This window comes from Erithacus rubecula (genome assembly GCF_903797595.1).
Source record: "Erithacus rubecula genome assembly, chromosome: 28".
In the NCBI taxonomy this organism is placed as follows: domain Eukaryota; kingdom Metazoa; phylum Chordata; class Aves; order Passeriformes; family Muscicapidae; genus Erithacus; species Erithacus rubecula.
Window position 1 is genome coordinate 809,517 of NC_136680.1, and position 15,872 is coordinate 825,388.

Sequence of the window (15,872 nt, forward strand, 5' to 3'; positions counted from 1 at the left end):
AAGGCCAGGCTGTGTCCCCTCTGGGCAGGCAGGGCTGTCCCACATTCCCTTCAGCACAGCCCAAACTGAGGCAAAGCAGGAGCAAAGCTCCCAGCCTGAATCCCCTGCAGAGAGCAGCTGCTAAACCCCACCTGCTGCCTTCCTGCTGACCCCCAGGAGCTGGGGAGCCTTTGGTGGCCTCCTGAAGATGAGCCTGTGGCTCTTGCTGGTGTCCCAGTGCCAGTACTGGTGACACTGGCACTGCAGAGTCCCCAGGATTTGCTCACACTGAGTTCTGGGGAGTCAGGGAGGGATGGGGGAGGAATGTGCAGCTCCACCCTTGGCCTGTTCCCCTTCCATTACCGAAGTCTCTGTTTCCCTTGGGCTTTCTCCATCTTTCCAAGGAATCGCAGCCCTTCCCTGCCTGCAGGGAGCTTCTCACTCCCTCTTCAAATCTCACAGTCTCTGCCTGAGCTCTTCAAGAGCCAAAATCCCCTCTTACTCTGGGTGTTCTCTTGCAGAAGGGAAGTTTCCCTTCCCCATCTGACACAATTGCTGGCTGCTGTCTCTGCTTTGGGAAGTTCTCCTTCTCCCTTTTCAAACCTTTGCATGTGTAAAACTTGCTCCTCTTGGTGTTTACTTCTGGCCCTGGAGGCCAAGGAATAACTGCTATAAAACATTTCCCCAGTTCTGTGCTTGCTCCCATTCCCTCCCTGCACCTTTCACACCTCTCAGAGCTCCTGGGGTTGTCACAGACTGTTAAAGTCAAACTGCCCAACCTAAAGTTGCCATTTCTGTCTGGGCTTGTTCTGGGCAGTTCCCAATGTGTGTTCAGGGCCTCAGGTCACCCTGTGGATCCTGATCTGAGCTCTGGAATTCTGGAGCAGCCCACCCTGAACATTGGCATTTCCTGTGCTGATAAACTTTAGAAAGTGATGCAGAGTTTTAAAGGGAAGGAAAAATAATGCCTGTGGTAAATAACAGAGGCTTTCTTCAGTCTGGATTTCTGGTTATTGCATTAAATTCTGCTCCAGTCTCTTGGTTTGGGAAAAGCTGCATTTCCAAACTTTGAGTGAGATTTAAACAAATCCATCAATCGGTTTCCTCTACATTAAATCTTAAAGACTCTAGGGGGAACATGTTAATTAAACCTGCAGTCACTTGGAGCTGATGTTTTTTGGAAGTTTTCTCCCTTGGGAGGATGCTGAAGTAACAGTTTTTGTGCTTGGATGAAATTTCTCCACTTGTGGCTGTGGGATGTTCCCTGACAGAATCCAGCTGTTCTCTGGCAGAAGGGAATCCTGCCAGCATCACTGGTTTATCCTGGTCCAGCACATGGATATCTGCTCCTGCAACTTTTCCATGGCATTCTGTCATTTGGGATCTAGGAAAAAAACCCCAAACTCCAAATAAAATGTGACCCAGCCTAGCTTCTTAAAAAGGGTTTCCTTTGCCAAGACAATGATCTGCTGGCAGAGGGGTTGGGTTGGCTCCTCTCACACATTTTTAGGTGAATTTAGTGCATTTTCATGGCAGTGGTTCTGGGCTCTGTGCTGGCTCAGAGCTGTTGCACTGAGTGTGTCATTCCCCTCCTGCTGTTCTGAAATGGGACTCTCCAGGAAGTTCAGATTCCTTCAAAGGAAAGCAGCTACTTCAGGCTGAATATTTGGACTTTAATGTATCTGTAAGGCTCCAGCAGGAAACTGAGCAAAACTGGCACAGACTCAACTTCTCAAGAGATTCCTGGAGATGATGTTGTTTAGAGTCAGGGATGGGTTACAGGAGCAGATGTTCAATTTGTTGGACATCCTGAGGCTTGGCAGAGTCCTGTGGCAGTTGTGTGTGAGGGGCTGGGACAGGAGAGCCTCACTGGGGCTGTGCAGGTTCAGGTGTGTCACACAGGAGATCCCTGGCTCTGGGGCTGTGCAGGATCAGGAGATCCTGGCTCTGGGGCTGTGCAGGTTCAGGGGTGTCACACAGGAGATCCCTGGCTCTGGGGCTGTGCAGGATCAGGTGTGTCACACCTGGGGCTGTGCAGGTTCAGGAGATCCCTGGCTCTGGGGCTGTGCAGGATCAGGGGTGTCACACCTGGGGCTGTGCAGGATCAGGAGATCCTGGCTCTGGGGCTGTGCAGGATCAGGGGTGTCACACAGGAGATCCCTGGCTCTGGGGCTGTGCAGGTTCAGGTGTGTCACACCTGGGGCTGTGGCTCAGAGAGGGTTTGGAGTGCAGCTCACCTGCTGAATCCCAGCCCCAGGTGTGGCTGGACTCTGGCTGCTGCTGTTGAGCTGGATGGTGTCAGAACCTGGTGGGAAAGCTGAGCCCCCCAGGACTCCCTGGGGACAATCCCACGTGTGCTGGGTGAGCTCTGAGGGATTAGAAACTGGAATTAGGATCCACACCAACATGGATGGAGCTGTGGGTGCCAATGGACACTCCATGGAGTCCCTTTCAGAGGGACTTGTCAGCCTTTCCCAGCCTCATTGTCCTCCCAGAAGCAGGAGTGGATCTGAGCTCTCCATCCTCTTCTCTGGCTGGAATGCTCTTACTGCTGAATTGTTATTTAAAATAAGAAATGGAGATGAAAAATCAGTGGTTTCATTAAGCATTCCTCTTTTTTTCCAGCTTCAAGAGAGACCTTCCAGGCAGTCAGTTTTGCACAGTGATTCCCAGTGTCCTGTGGAGTGCTGGGCCTTGGGCAGGTCAGGCTGAGCACTGAAACCCCAGTTCCTTGCTCCTCTTAAACTATTCATACTCAACTGGCTCATGGTTTCCCACAAACAAAACATTCCATTGTCCACACAATGCAGCTTGGAGTCCTCCTGGTTTAAATTTAAACCCCAGGACTTCTAGAACCAGAAAGGAAAAATAAAATATAATTCCATAGGAGTGTGTATTCCATTCCTCTGTATGGCAGTCCCTTCAAAGGCAGCAGCCATTTGGGTAGTTGCATTCTGGAGGTCCCTGCCAGGGTTATTTGGTCCTAGAGAGGCAATCCCAGTCCTGTGAGGAGAGGGGCAGGTGGAGTTTTCCATAGACTTTTGCCTTTTGCTGTTGACAGTTTTGTCTTGAGAGCAAATGTGGCAGATTTGAATGCTGAAATGGAATTGATTGTGGCTTAACAAAAACCTGTTGAAATAAACAGCAGGTAGGGATCTCTTGATCTGTTGGTTCAGCGTGGCTCCTTTTTAGTCTTTAAATCCTGAGCAAAACAAATCCCTTGAAATTCTGCATCCTGTGGGAAGAGAGGGGAACTTGTTCCTGCAGCCTTCCCCATGGCTTTGGGTGCCTCAGGGAACTCAGGGCACTGCAGATCCAGGGAGCTGCAGAAATCTCTGAGTTTGGAGGCGGAGGAAAACCAAGAACATATAGAAATGCTTGAAACCTTTACTGCATACCTGTAATTGTCCAGTTTTGTGGTCTAGAGAACATGGAGTGTTTCTGGGCTTTCTTATAAGTCAGAGGCTCCATACACGGTTGTTGATTGTTCTAAATTCCCATTGTTTTCTTGGCTTTTCTCCCTTGGTATCTGTGTCGTCTGGAATCTGATTTGTAGTTGGTGAGGTAACATACGTGGAGCTCTTAATGGACGCTGAAGGAAAGTCAAGGGTAAGTGTTTGAGAGTTTCTTTGTGGATTTTCTACCTGCAATGTTTCTGTGTGCTGGACAGGAGGCCAGGGAGGCTCAGAGTGTGGATGTGCAGTGGCTGTAGGTCAGGAGTGCTGTGGGATGGGAGGAGGTGGGGTGGGCTCTGCAGGCAGCTGCTGTTCCCCGCGTGCCGTTGGCGTTGGCCGTGTCACCCTGGAGCCCAGCAGGCAGGACAGGGCTCTGGAACATTCCTGTGCTTTGGAAAAGTCACTCGAGTGGTTTGGCTGAGTTTGGAAAGGCCAGGGTGCAGCTTCCTGGGCCAGCAGAGAGAGGGAAATTCCTAAATGTAACGTTCAGTGCCTTCATGGGCCTTGGGTCCAGGAGCAGGGAAGAGAATAGGAGCACTCCTGAGTGTCCTGGAGGATGTGGATGTAGGGTGAGAGTGTGGAGGGCTTTGCTGTATGCCAGGGAAGAGCAGGTCACAGGAAGCGTGTGGTATTTCTTGGAGAGTCTGGATTTAGTGTTTGTCACAAGCTCAGAGACCCCAGGTTAATCCTCTCAAGGCATAAGAAATTATGGAATCCCAGTATTGGAGGCTTGCCTGTGTAAGGATACATTTATTTTCACTGCTAGGGCTTAAATGATGTGATTTGGCTTTAATAATAAAATATTTCTGTGTGATTTGAGCTTTCACTGACTTTATTCCTTCTCTCTTCCCTCCTGCCTGTGACTGCCCTGGAATGGCCTCGCCAGGGATGCGCGTAAGTTCACTCAGATTTCTCCAGAAACCCAGGGGTCCTTTCACACACAGCATCCTGAGCTGTGCTCTGTCCCCACAGGGTGGTTGAGTTCAAGATGGAAGAGAGCATGAAGAAAGCTGCTGAGGTTCTGAACAAGCACAGTCTTGGTGGGAGACCCCTGAAAGTGAAAGAAGTAAGGAGGGGGTCAGTTGGGTGGGGTGGGGGGTTCTGGTTGAAGGCTTAGGACTTAAATAGGATAAAAAACCCCAGCCAACCTTTTTCTCACATCTTTAACCACTGCTGAACTTGTGGTTATCAAGGCTAAACTGATGTGAGGACAAAGCAGGAGTTTGGCTTTAATTGCAGTTCCTTTGTTAATGATTTGACACAGAAACCTCCGTGAGTGTTTGTTCTTGACAAACTTCCCTTTGAGCTCTGCATCAGAATGAATGGATTCCACCAGCAATTCCATAGAATCAGCTCTTTCCTGGAATACCTCAAAGATGTATTTTCATTTGAATGGCTTTGCTATTGACAGCCAGTCCTGGGAGGAGTTCATTCCAAACCCTCTGCAGTGGCACTGGGGGATTGTTAGGGTTTGGAACAACAGAGATTTGTTGTTGATATTGATACATATAAATATATATTTAATATAATATAAATACGTAATGATAAATAAACATGTTGGGAACCAGGAAAATGCCTTTATTATTAAATGGTAAAGAGTGCTGGGTGATGGCTGAAATAAAACAAATTCACTGAGAATGAAAGGGAAGCTGGGATTGTTTAGGGAGCAGATATATCCTGGGACAAAAGGAAACCTGGGATAAAGGGGAACTCCTCCCTGTGCCCATTTGAGCCCTGGCACTGCCATGGGGATCTCAGTGTGTGTGTGTTCCCCTGGGATAAAGGGGAACTCCTCCCTGTGCCTGTTTGAGCCCTGGCACTGCCATGGGGATCTCAGTGTGTGTGTGTCCCTGGGATAAAGGGGAACCCCTCCCTGTGCCTGTTGGAGCCCTGGCACTGCCATGGGGATCTCAGTGTGTGTGTGTGTGTGTCCCTGGGATAAAGGGGAACTCCTCCCTGTGCCTGTTGGAGCCCTGGCACTGCCATGGGGATCTCAGTGTGTGTGTGTGTGTGTGTGTGTGTGTGTGTGTGTCCCTGGGATAAAGGGAAACCCCTCCCTGTGCCTGTTTGAGCCCTGGCACTGCCATGGGGATCTCAATGTCTGTGTCCCCCCAGGACCCTGACGGGGAGCACGCCAGGAGGGCCATGCAGAAGGTGATGGCAGCAGGAGGGATGGGCATTGGGCCTGGCCCTGGTGGCCCTGGCATGATCAACATCCCCCCCAGCATCCTGAACAACCCCAACATCCCCAACGAGATCATCCACGCCCTGCAGGCCGGGCGCCTGGGCAGCACCGTCTTCGTGGCCAACGTGAGTGCAGGCCCTCAGCTGGGGCAGCCCTGGGGCAGGAAAAGCCTTGGCAATTCCAGGAACACTTCCTCTCTCTGTCCTGTTGATTCTCACTTAATTTGGATTTTTGAACAACTCTCTGTCCTTGGATTAAATCTTAGCTCTGTGACAGCTCTAATGCCGATAGCAGGGAAGGGCAGGAGGCCACTAAAGCTGTTTGCTCATGGAAATCTCTGTGGCATTCCTGTCTTGCAGCTGGACTACAAGGTGGGCTGGAAGAAGCTGAAGGAGGTGTTCAGCATGGCTGGGGTGGTGGTCAGGGCTGACATCCTGGAGGACAAGGACGGCAAGAGCCGCGGCATCGGCACCGTCACCTTCGAGCAGGCCATCGAGGCTGTGCAGGCCATCTGTATCCTTGGCAGCACCTGCAGGGATTCCTGGGGCAGGATTCCTGGGGAGGGAATTGGGCTGGGAGCCTGCAGGGCATTCCTGGGGAGGATATTGGGCTGGAACCCTGCAGGGATTCCTGGGGCAGGGATTCCTGGGGAGGGAATTGGGCTGGAACCCTGCAAAGCATTCCTGGGGAGGGAATTGGCCTGGAACCCTGCAGGGCACAGGGACAGGGCATTCCTGGGGAAGGTATTAGCATGGAACCCTGCAGGGATTCCTGGGGAGAATATTGGGCTGGAACCCTGCAGGGATTCCTGGGGAGGGAATTGGGCTGGAACCCTGCAGGGATTCCTGGGGAGGGAATTGGCATGGAACCCTGCAGGGATTCCTGGGGAAGGTATTAGCATGGAACCCTGCAGGGATTCCTGGGGAGGATACTGCCAGGAGAAGGAAGGTCACCTGGTAGTGGGTGGGAAATGGAAGGAGAAGCGAAACGGAGACAAAATTCCATCTTGGAGGAATTGTAATTTGCTCAGGATCTTTAGCAAAGGAAAGTTCATTTTCTATGTGGATAAATGTAGTTGATCCCAGATTTTCTGAGACAGATTTTCTGTCTCTGGGTGGTAATTAGTATTAAAATGCAATTGTCTGGAGAGGAGACAGTCCCTGTGCCAAGGCACCCAGAGCTGGTGTTTTCCTGTTCTGTGTCCTTCCTCTGGCCCAGCAATGATTTGCTGCCTTTTAATCAAACAGCAATAAAATTCCAGGTATTGCTCCCCCAACTCCTGCTTATGGTGTGGAAAGGAGGGAAATATTCCCCCTTTTCCTTTCCCAAAGTTTCTGTTTGAGGGTTAATTCCCTTCTGCACTAAGCCCTGGGGGAGCCAGACTTGGGCAGAGGATTTGGCCTGGCACATGTAAAAATGTGGAACTTCTCCCTGCTTTCAGTGGATAAATGACTGAGGAAACATTTAAACCCTTGGGCTGACTTAGAGTTACATTTTGTATCTCTTTGTGAACTTCATTTTACCCCAGAGATGTGTTCTTATTTTTTTAATTTCAAAAAGCCTTTTTTTTTTTGAATATTCACTATATTTGGATTTCAAGACTTTTTAGTTTTGGAGAAGGCAGAAGGATTTGAGATAATCTGATTTTCTGAGGGGTTTTTGTGCTCCCCTCAGTGCTTGAAGCAGGATCCTTAACACCCCCCAGCAATGTTCAATGGGCAGCTGCTCTTTGACAGACCCATGCATGTCAAAATGGTGAGGACAGCCCCATTTCCCATTCCCACTGCTTCCTGAGCTGGGAGGGATCTGTGCTCACAAGGGTGGATCCAAATCCAGAGGGGGAAATGTGGGATTTGCCTGTTGCCATCTGAAGTGATGCAATCAGGGAAGGTTAATTCAGATTATTGCACTAAAAGCCAAATCAAATCTACAGTCAAGACTGCTTTAACTTGAAATTTCTGTGTTTTAAATCAACATTTCAAGAATCAGGAGACAATTTCCTGCTTTCCTTGCCAACTTTAACGTGCTGATTTCCCTTTAGGATGAACGAGCCTTTCCCAAAGGAGATTTCTTCCCTCCAGAGCGACCCCAGCAACTCCCTCGTAAGTGTCCCCTGCATGACCCAACATCCTCTGCTTTTTGTTTGGCTGCCCAGCACCTGGGAACCAGTCCCAGCCCCAGTAAAACACTGGTTCAGACTGGAAAACTGGGATCCAAATTCCTGAATAATTTCACAAGGGGGAATAGTGAAGAAGAGCTGCTCAGATTTTTTGGATACTTCTTTCAGCTCATGGCCAGAAGCTTGTCTTAAAACATTCACCTTCTCAAGGCTTCCAGAGCTCTCCATGGCAATTCCAAGATCCCAGTGCCTTCCATTAAGAGTGGGATTTAATGGAAACACAGTGAATCAGTCAGCACCTCCCATGGGATGGTGCTCTGGCAATGGAATGTTTCCCCTTAAATTGGAAGGGCTGAATTCAGCACCTGGGAGTCTTCCAGGCCTTCAAATTCCCAAAGGAGATCTTACCAAAGTGTTAAATATGGAAAGAAGAGGGAACCAGGCTCTTCTTGGAGGTGCAGGATGCAGAGAGCACCAACCAAAACCCAGGAGATGGAAATTCAGAATAATTGGCTGCCCCAAGCTGCTCCTTCCAACTTGGAATTTGAATGAACTAAAAGATCAAGTGTAAACCAGCAGTGGAAATCCAGGCTGCATGTGGATGTGAGGAAACATTGCTGGGAGGGTTTGCTCAGAGCTCCTGTGGAGTCTCCATCCCTGGGAATCCCCCAGAGCTGTGGATGTGATCTGGGCTGAGCTGAGGCCCTGCAAAGGCTGGCATGAATTGCTGCAGTACTGAAGAGAAGAGCTGGGACTGGAAGAGCTGAATTTGTTCAAATGCAGCTAAATTGGGGCACTTGGTGGAATCTGAGTTTCCTGGGCTCTGGAAAGGGTCCCTGCCCAGGCCAGGGGCTGCCAGTGGAGGAGCTTTAAGGTCCCTTCCATCCCAAGCCAGCCTGGGATTCTGGGATGCTCTGAATTCAGACAGATGCTGTTTTCTTCCTGGGAGTCAGACCTGTTGTGTGCTGCTAAATTGCCCATTATTAATGATCATTAATTAGTCCCTCCCTAGCTGAGCTGGCAGTGCCACTGTCAGGATGTTCCTCTCTTCAGGACAAAGCCATTGGGTTCCAATTCCATTCCCTTGCTGCAAAACTCCCTAAATCCCTCTGGAAGCCTGGATTTTGTCCTTTACTGGGGGGGGAAAGGGGGACCTTGTGCTGTTTTAAAACAAGATTCAACACTCCTGTGTTCAGTGCTGAGCTGGGAACAAGGGAATCCTGCAGGCAGAGGATGCCATGAGCTGGTGTTTGTGCCAAGCAGAGAACTTCCTGCTTCCAAAAAAAAAAAAAAAAATAAAAAGGGCTTTTTCTTCTTTCTTTGGGCTGGGGAATCCTTGAGGAAGGTTGAGCTGTGGGTGTGCTGGCTCAGAGAGAGGCTGGCTGTGTGCTCCAATTCCATCGGTGGCTCTCCTCCATCCCTGGCTGCTCCTGGTGCCTCAGTTCTGCCCTGCAGGGCCCAGCCCTGGCAGAGGTGGAAATGAGCCCCTGGCCAGCCAGGCTGGCAGAACTGTGCACAGGCTTAGGGCAACTTCTCCCACATTGCCCACTCCACCCACCCTCCTCAGCAGAGGACTTTGCCCAAATGAAGCAGTGTTCTAGCCAGTTATTTTTCAGGAGTCAGCTCCAAAGCAAGTTTTCTCAGCAGTAAGATGGAAATTGAAATATGAAACCAAATAATTGGAGATAGTTTTTAGCCTATTTCAAGACACATCTACTCTCCATTTACTCCACACTTCCCTGCTTTCAGTACACACCCCACAGGGGGGACACAGCAAGCTTTTTTTGGAGAATGAAAGTCAATTACTTAAGAAATAAAACTTGCTGTTTTGTCAAACTATGGAAAGAAGGCTTTTTTTGATATCTGAATATTTTCTTCAGATGGTCTTGGTGGTATTGGCATGGGATTAGGACCTGGAGGTCAACCTATTGATGCAAATCATTTAAACAAAGGCATGGGAATGGGCAACATGGGACCTGGAGGTAAGAAGATTACTCCTATGCTTTTGTTTCATGAGAGCTTTAAGCTGTGTAGAAGGTAGATAGCTTTGTTTGCCTCCCCAAAAAGTTGGTAGTTTCTTAGGAATGTTAAAGCCAAGTGAGTTTTTTGTTCAGCTTGATAATGGAAACTTGAATTTAACCAACTGCTCCATTTTTCTTTTTTTTTTTTTCCACTGTGGTCAAGACACAGCTCTCATTTTCTGACTCTTGAGCATGAGCAGCAGACACTGCAAAGATCCATAAAACTCCAAACCATCTCTCACTTTTAACACTTTTAGTGGGCTTGCAAATCTTTGGTGAGGATCTGTTGAAATAGCACAAGTTTCAAAGAGCCACCTAAAAAGTAGCACACACTCAGCTTTCCATGTTGAAATGCCAGTGGGTTTTTTCCCCTTTACTGCTTGATTTTCTGAGCAGGAATGTTGAAATCTCCTCAGTTTATCCCATGTAAGCCCTTCAGCCCAAGCCATGGATGTGTTGTGTGGGTTGAGTTCTGCAGCCTTGGGCTGGAATTTCTTGGCTGACACCTGCTATATAAAGCTTTCTCTTTTATTTTGAGGAATGGGAATGGAAGGCATGGGCTTTGGAATGAATAAAATGGGAGGTAAGCTGTGCTTCTTCATCTCTTCAGAGCTTTGGGAAAGTCCTGCACCCTGAGCTGTGTGTGTGTGCTGGGAAACCAGCATCAACTTAGCAAGAATTTGGTGCTTTTTGGGTATTAGAGCTGCTGCAGGTGTGTGGGGAGGGTGGGCACATCCCATAAACACGAGCTGGGCATCCTTAGCTCAGGAAATCTGCAGGTGCCATCCCTGGGGGCTGGAATGGATCCTCAGCATCCCAACCCAGAGCACTCTGTGCTTCCATGGTTTTTACAATTGGTGCCCAAATCCTGCCCCTTTTTGGGAGCTGCTGGCAGGCACTTATCTCGTGCCTTTGGGAATGGTGTGTGTCTGTTCAGCAGCTGCTAAAGAATCCCTGGGAAATGTGGTTTTCAGGAATGGAAGGTCCCTTTGGTGGCATGGAGAACATCGGCCGCTTCCCAGCCGGGATGAACATGGGCAGGATGAGTGGTAGGCACTGGATTTCTGTCTGTCCCTCTCTCCACAAACCTCAGTGTCAGGGGGATAATTTGGGGCTTTTCCAGCTGGTCTCTGAGCTGCACAAACCCACTGATTTATTGCTGCCTTTGAAGGGTTTATTTAGACAGGTTTGGCTCTGTCCAGCCCCCAGAGCCTCCCATGTGTTTGGGGTAAATCTCCTTTTCCTTGGGGCTCCTGAAGCCACCACAGAAGGATCAGGAGAAAATGACAAAAACCTTCCTGTGCTGTGAACCTTCAGAACAATTCCTGTGGTAAAATGTTCTCTCAGGAGTCATGAAACCCCCTGCAAACTTCACCTTCTCTTTGCAGAGATGGATCGGGCCATGGGAGGGGGATTCGAGAGGGAGTTTGGAAGAAATGAGATGGGAATGTCCCGAAGTTTTGGAGAGACCTTGGAGAGGGGAATAGGTGAGTGCAGTAAAAGAAATGCATTTCCAGCCTGCTGTTCATCCCTGAACTGCTCACAAAAATTACCAGGTTGATACAGAAAAAACCCAGATTTTAGATCTGCTGTAGTAATTTGTTGTCTGGCTCTTAAATGCTGCTGGGAGGTTGTTAATTTTTGTCAGTGAAAACAAAATCCTCCTCCTGCTGCTTGTATTTCTCTTCCAAGCATGTTCCCTGGAAATATTGGACAATCTCAGAAATGCAACTGCAGAATTTCTGGAGCAAAATTTCTCTAAGCAGATTGAGCTCCTGGTGCAGCTCTGCAGGGTTCTGTGGAAGCTGGTGGTGGGTGGTGGTCAGGACAAACTCGGGTGGTCTCTGAATTCTGGTCTTGAAGTTTGCAGTTCATTGCAGTGGGTGAAAAGGGCTGAGCTGGGAGCTGCCAGTGCTGTGAGATAACAAAGGGGGTGAAGCAAGGGGGAGACAAGAGCAAGGGAGCCAGAGGGTGTCGAGGGTGTCAGAGCAGGAGAGAGTGGTCTCCTTTTACAAAGTCCTAAATCTCCTCCTGTGTTGAATATTCTCTTTCACTAACCAATCTAGTACAAGATACAAATTCTCTAACATTTACACACAACCTATAGGAATTGCTACATTACCATGTTTTACTGCTTTCTTATCTCTAAACCTTGTCTCAGTCCCTTCCTGTCATGCCAGGAGAGAGTCTCTGCTGCTCTTTGGTATTTGCAGCAACTGGAATTATCTCAACAAAGGGAGAAAACCTCCAGGCATCCACATTGCTGCTCCAGCCAGTTAAAAACTGCTTTCCTTTCAATCTCCCCTCCAGTTTCTGTATTCTCAGCACCTTTTCCTAGGCAGTCCCACCCATGGGAGGTCCCAGTTTGTGGGGGTTGATGAGCTGAGCCGTGCCCGTTGCCTTGCAGGAGGCGGCGGCAGCATCCCGGGCATGGAGCGGATGGCGCCGGGCATGGAGCGCATGGGCGCGGGCATGGAGCGGCTGCCGGCCGCCATGGGGCACGGCCTGGAGCGCGTGGGCGCCGACATCGACAGGATGGGGCTGGTGCTGGAGCGCATGGGCTCCGGCGTGGAGAGGATGGGCGCGGGCATGGAGCGCATGGCGCCGCTGGGCATCGACCACCTGGCGCCCGGCCTGGAGCGCGTGGGGCCGGGCATGGAGCGCGTGGGGCCGGGCATGGAGCGCGTGGGCTCGGGCATGGGCTTCGGCATGGAGCGCGTGGGCGCCGCCATGGAGCGCGTGGGCGGCGCCATGGACAGGATGGGCTCGGGCGTGGAGCGCGTGGGCGCGGGCATGGAGAGGATGGGCGTGGGGCTGGAGCGCATGGTGCCCGCGGGCATGGGCGCGGGCATGGGCCAGGTGATGGAGAGGATGCCCGCGGGGCTGGAGCGCATCCCCGGCCCGCCCATGGACAGGATGGGCATGGAGAGGATGGGAGCGGCGCCCATGGACAGGATGGGGCTGGAGCGCATCGGGGCCGCCGGCATGGAGAGGATGGGGCCGCCCATGGGGCAGGGCATGGGCGCTGCCATCGAGCGCATGGGGCTGCCCATGGGCACCAACTTCGAGCGCCCCATCGACATGGAGCGCGGCAACTTTGCAGGGAATTTTGCAGGGTCCCTGGGAGGAGCAGGAGGCCCTGCAGCCGGCGTGGCCCGGAAAGCCTGTCAGATATTTGTGAGAAATGTGAGTGCCCCTCCTGTCAGATATCTGTCAGAAATGTGAATGCCCCTCCTGTCAGATATCTGTGACAAATGTGAGTGCCCCTCCTGTCAGATATCTGTGAGAAATGTGAGTGCCCTTCCTGTCAGGTATCTGTGAGAAATGTGAGTGCCCCTCCTGTCAGATATCTGTCAGAAATGTGAATGCCCCTCCTGTCAGATATCTGTGAGAAATGTGAGTGCCCCTCCTGTCAGATATCTGTGACAAATGTGAGTGCCCCTCCTGTCAGATATCTGTCAGAAATGTGAGTGCCCCTCCTGTCAAATATCTGTGAGAAATGTGAGTGCCCCTCCTGTCAGATATCTGTCAGAAATGTGAGTGCCCCTCCTGTCAGGTATTTGTGAGAAATGTGAGTGCCCCTCCTGTCAGATATCTGTGAGAAATGTGAGTGCCCCTCCTGTCAGGTATCTGTGAGAAATGTGAGTGCCCCTCCTGTCAGATATCTGTGAGAAATGTGAGTGCCCTGTGTTCCTTGTGCTCCCCCCTGTGAGTGCCCCTCCTGTCAGAAGTGAGTGCCCCATGTTCCTTCTTGTGCTCCCCTCTGTTCCCACTCCTGCCTTGCCCTTCCCACCCATGCCATTCATTGTCACTGCTGTGTTGGTCTCATCCAAGCTCAGTTTCCAATCACTGCCACATTTTGGGGGCAGTTGGAGCAATCTCCTTACCAGGAGAAGAGCTCCTGGCTGACCATGATCCCATGGCTTTATGGCAGTGGCTCTCCTGGGATGGGCTCCATTTTTGGGGAGCTGGGGGTGCCTGCAGGTTGTTCAGCAGAGCCTCAGTAATGGTTCATTCCTCTCTTTCCACAGCTGCCTTTTGATTTTACATGGAAAATGCTGAAAGATAAATTCAATGAATGTGGTGAGTTGTTTTCCTCACTCTGAGGAATCAATATGAATAATGGCCAGATAATAACCCAGAGGGCAGGGTCAGTTTGGGATATTGGTTAGGAACTTTTGGCTGGGAGAGTGGGGAGGCTCTGGAATGGATTTCCCAGAGCAGCTGTGTCTGCCCTGGATCCCTGGAAGTGTCCAAGGCCAGGCTGGATGGGGTTTAGGGTACAGCAGGTGTCCTGGGTGTCCCTGGATGCTCTCTAAGGTCCCTCCTGGCCCAGACCATTCCAGGATTCCATGGGAGCCAAGCCCAGCCTCAGCAGAGGCAGGAGGGAGAGAGCACCTTGAAATGCAGATTTAGGACTGGATGGAGAGTGCAAAGGCCAAGGTGGGGAGCACCTTGAGGTGCAAGATTGGGACTAGATGGAGAGTGTGAAAGACAAGGTGGGGAGCAGATTTGGAAGTTCCAGGAGTGTCAAAGCCAAGGAGGGGAGCAGTCCTTGAAGCTGAGATTTTGGGACTGGATGGAGAGTGCCAAAGGCAGGGTGGGCAGCAGTCCTTGGGTTGCAGATTTGGGGTTACATGTTGAGTGCCCCAGGCAGGATGGGGAGCAGTTTTTGGGGTTATATGGAGAGTGCCCAAGGCAGGAATGGGGAGCAGATTTAGGGTGCAGATTTGGGGTAACACTGAGAGTGCCCCAGGCAGGATGGGGAGCAGTTTTTGGGGTTACATTTTGGGCGCCCCAGGCAGGACGGGGAGCCCCTTGAGGTGCAGATTTGGGGTTACATTTTGGGCACACCAGGCAGGACGGGGAGCCCCTTGAGGTGCAGATTTGGGGTTACACAGAGTGCCCCAGTCAGGACGGGGAGCCCCTTGAGGTGCAGATTTGGGGTTACATTTTGGGTGCCCCAGGCAGGATGGGGAGCAGTTTTTGGGGTTACACAGAGAGTGCCCCAGGCAGGACGGGGAGCCCCTTGAGGTGCAGTTTTTGGGGTTACATTTTGGGTGCCCCAGTCAGGACGGGGAGCCCCTTGAGGTGCAGCTTACTGGTCTGAGCACCCCCGCCCTGTGCTCTCCCCCGCCCCGGCAGGCCACGTGCTGTACGCCGACATCAAGATGGAGAACGGCAAGTCCAAGGGCTGCGGCGTGGTGCGGTTCGAGTCGCCGGAGGTGGCGGAGCGCGCGTGCCGCATGATGAACGGGCTGCAGCTGCGCGGCCGCGAGATCGACGTGCGGATCGACCGCAACGCCTGAGCCCAGCCCAGCCCCTTCGCTTTCTGCAGCCCCTTTTAACTCCTTTTTTTAACCCAGGGAGCCCCCGTTTTACTGGTTTTTTGCATCGGAACTGCCATGTGCACAATCTTTTTTTGTAGTTGTGGCATCTCGTTGACCTGACAGATGTAAAGAGTCTGACTTTGATAATAAATGCAAGTTCAAGATTTCAGTCGTGGCATCTTTTACTCTGATTAAATCCCCAGTTTGTCCAAAGAATCCAATGTTCCTCCTACTTTCTGACAGAATCTCCTCAAGGGTGTGGGATCTTCCCTCTCCTGTATCCACCCAGCTCATTTTCCCCAGTGAAAATGGGGTTAAAAACCTCTTTTTTCTCTCCTGAGGGGGTGTCTGTCCCAGGCAGGTACAGGGCAAACACCTGCTGCAGGTGAGAGGGGGGAGATCCCCTTTTTCTGCAGGAAACGCTTTGAACGGATCGGGTGTGGGTGCGGAGGGGCTCCGGGAAGGATCCGGGACAGCCCCGGTGAGGCGGGACCGGGGTTACAGCAGCCCCGCCGGCCCGGTCCGGAGCGCTCCCGGTGTGTCCGGTGCATCCCCGGTGGTGCCCGGCCCGGTCCGGAGCGCTCCCGGTGTCTCCGGTGCAGCGCCGGGGGTGCCGGGCCGGGTCCGGAGCGCTCCCGGTGTGTCCGGTGCAGCCCCGGTGGTGCCCGGCCCGGTCCGGAGCGCTCCCGGTGTCTCCGGTGCAGCCCCGGGGGTGCCGGGCCGGGTCCGGAGCGCTCCCGGTGTCTCCGGTGCAGCCCCGGGGGTGCCGGGCCGGGTCCGGAG

At 51.6% G+C, this 15,872-nt stretch overlaps 1 protein-coding gene across 1 annotated transcript; it reads left to right on the top strand.

Moving 5' to 3' along the window:
* The first annotated feature begins 4,406 nt into the window (after positions 1-4,406).
* Positions 4,407-15,258, top strand: HNRNPM (heterogeneous nuclear ribonucleoprotein M). Its single transcript, XM_079328206.1, has 12 exons — positions 4,407-4,500; positions 5,550-5,744; positions 5,979-6,132; positions 7,325-7,374; positions 7,661-7,721; positions 9,619-9,720; positions 10,298-10,342; positions 10,734-10,808; positions 11,148-11,246; positions 12,167-12,945; positions 13,791-13,842; positions 14,905-15,258. The coding sequence occupies exons 1-12, from the start codon at positions 4,423-4,425 to the stop codon at positions 15,066-15,068; spliced, it is 1,854 nt and encodes a 617-aa protein (XP_079184332.1). The 5' UTR covers positions 4,407-4,422; the 3' UTR covers positions 15,069-15,258.
* The last annotated feature ends 614 nt before the right edge of the window (positions 15,259-15,872 follow it).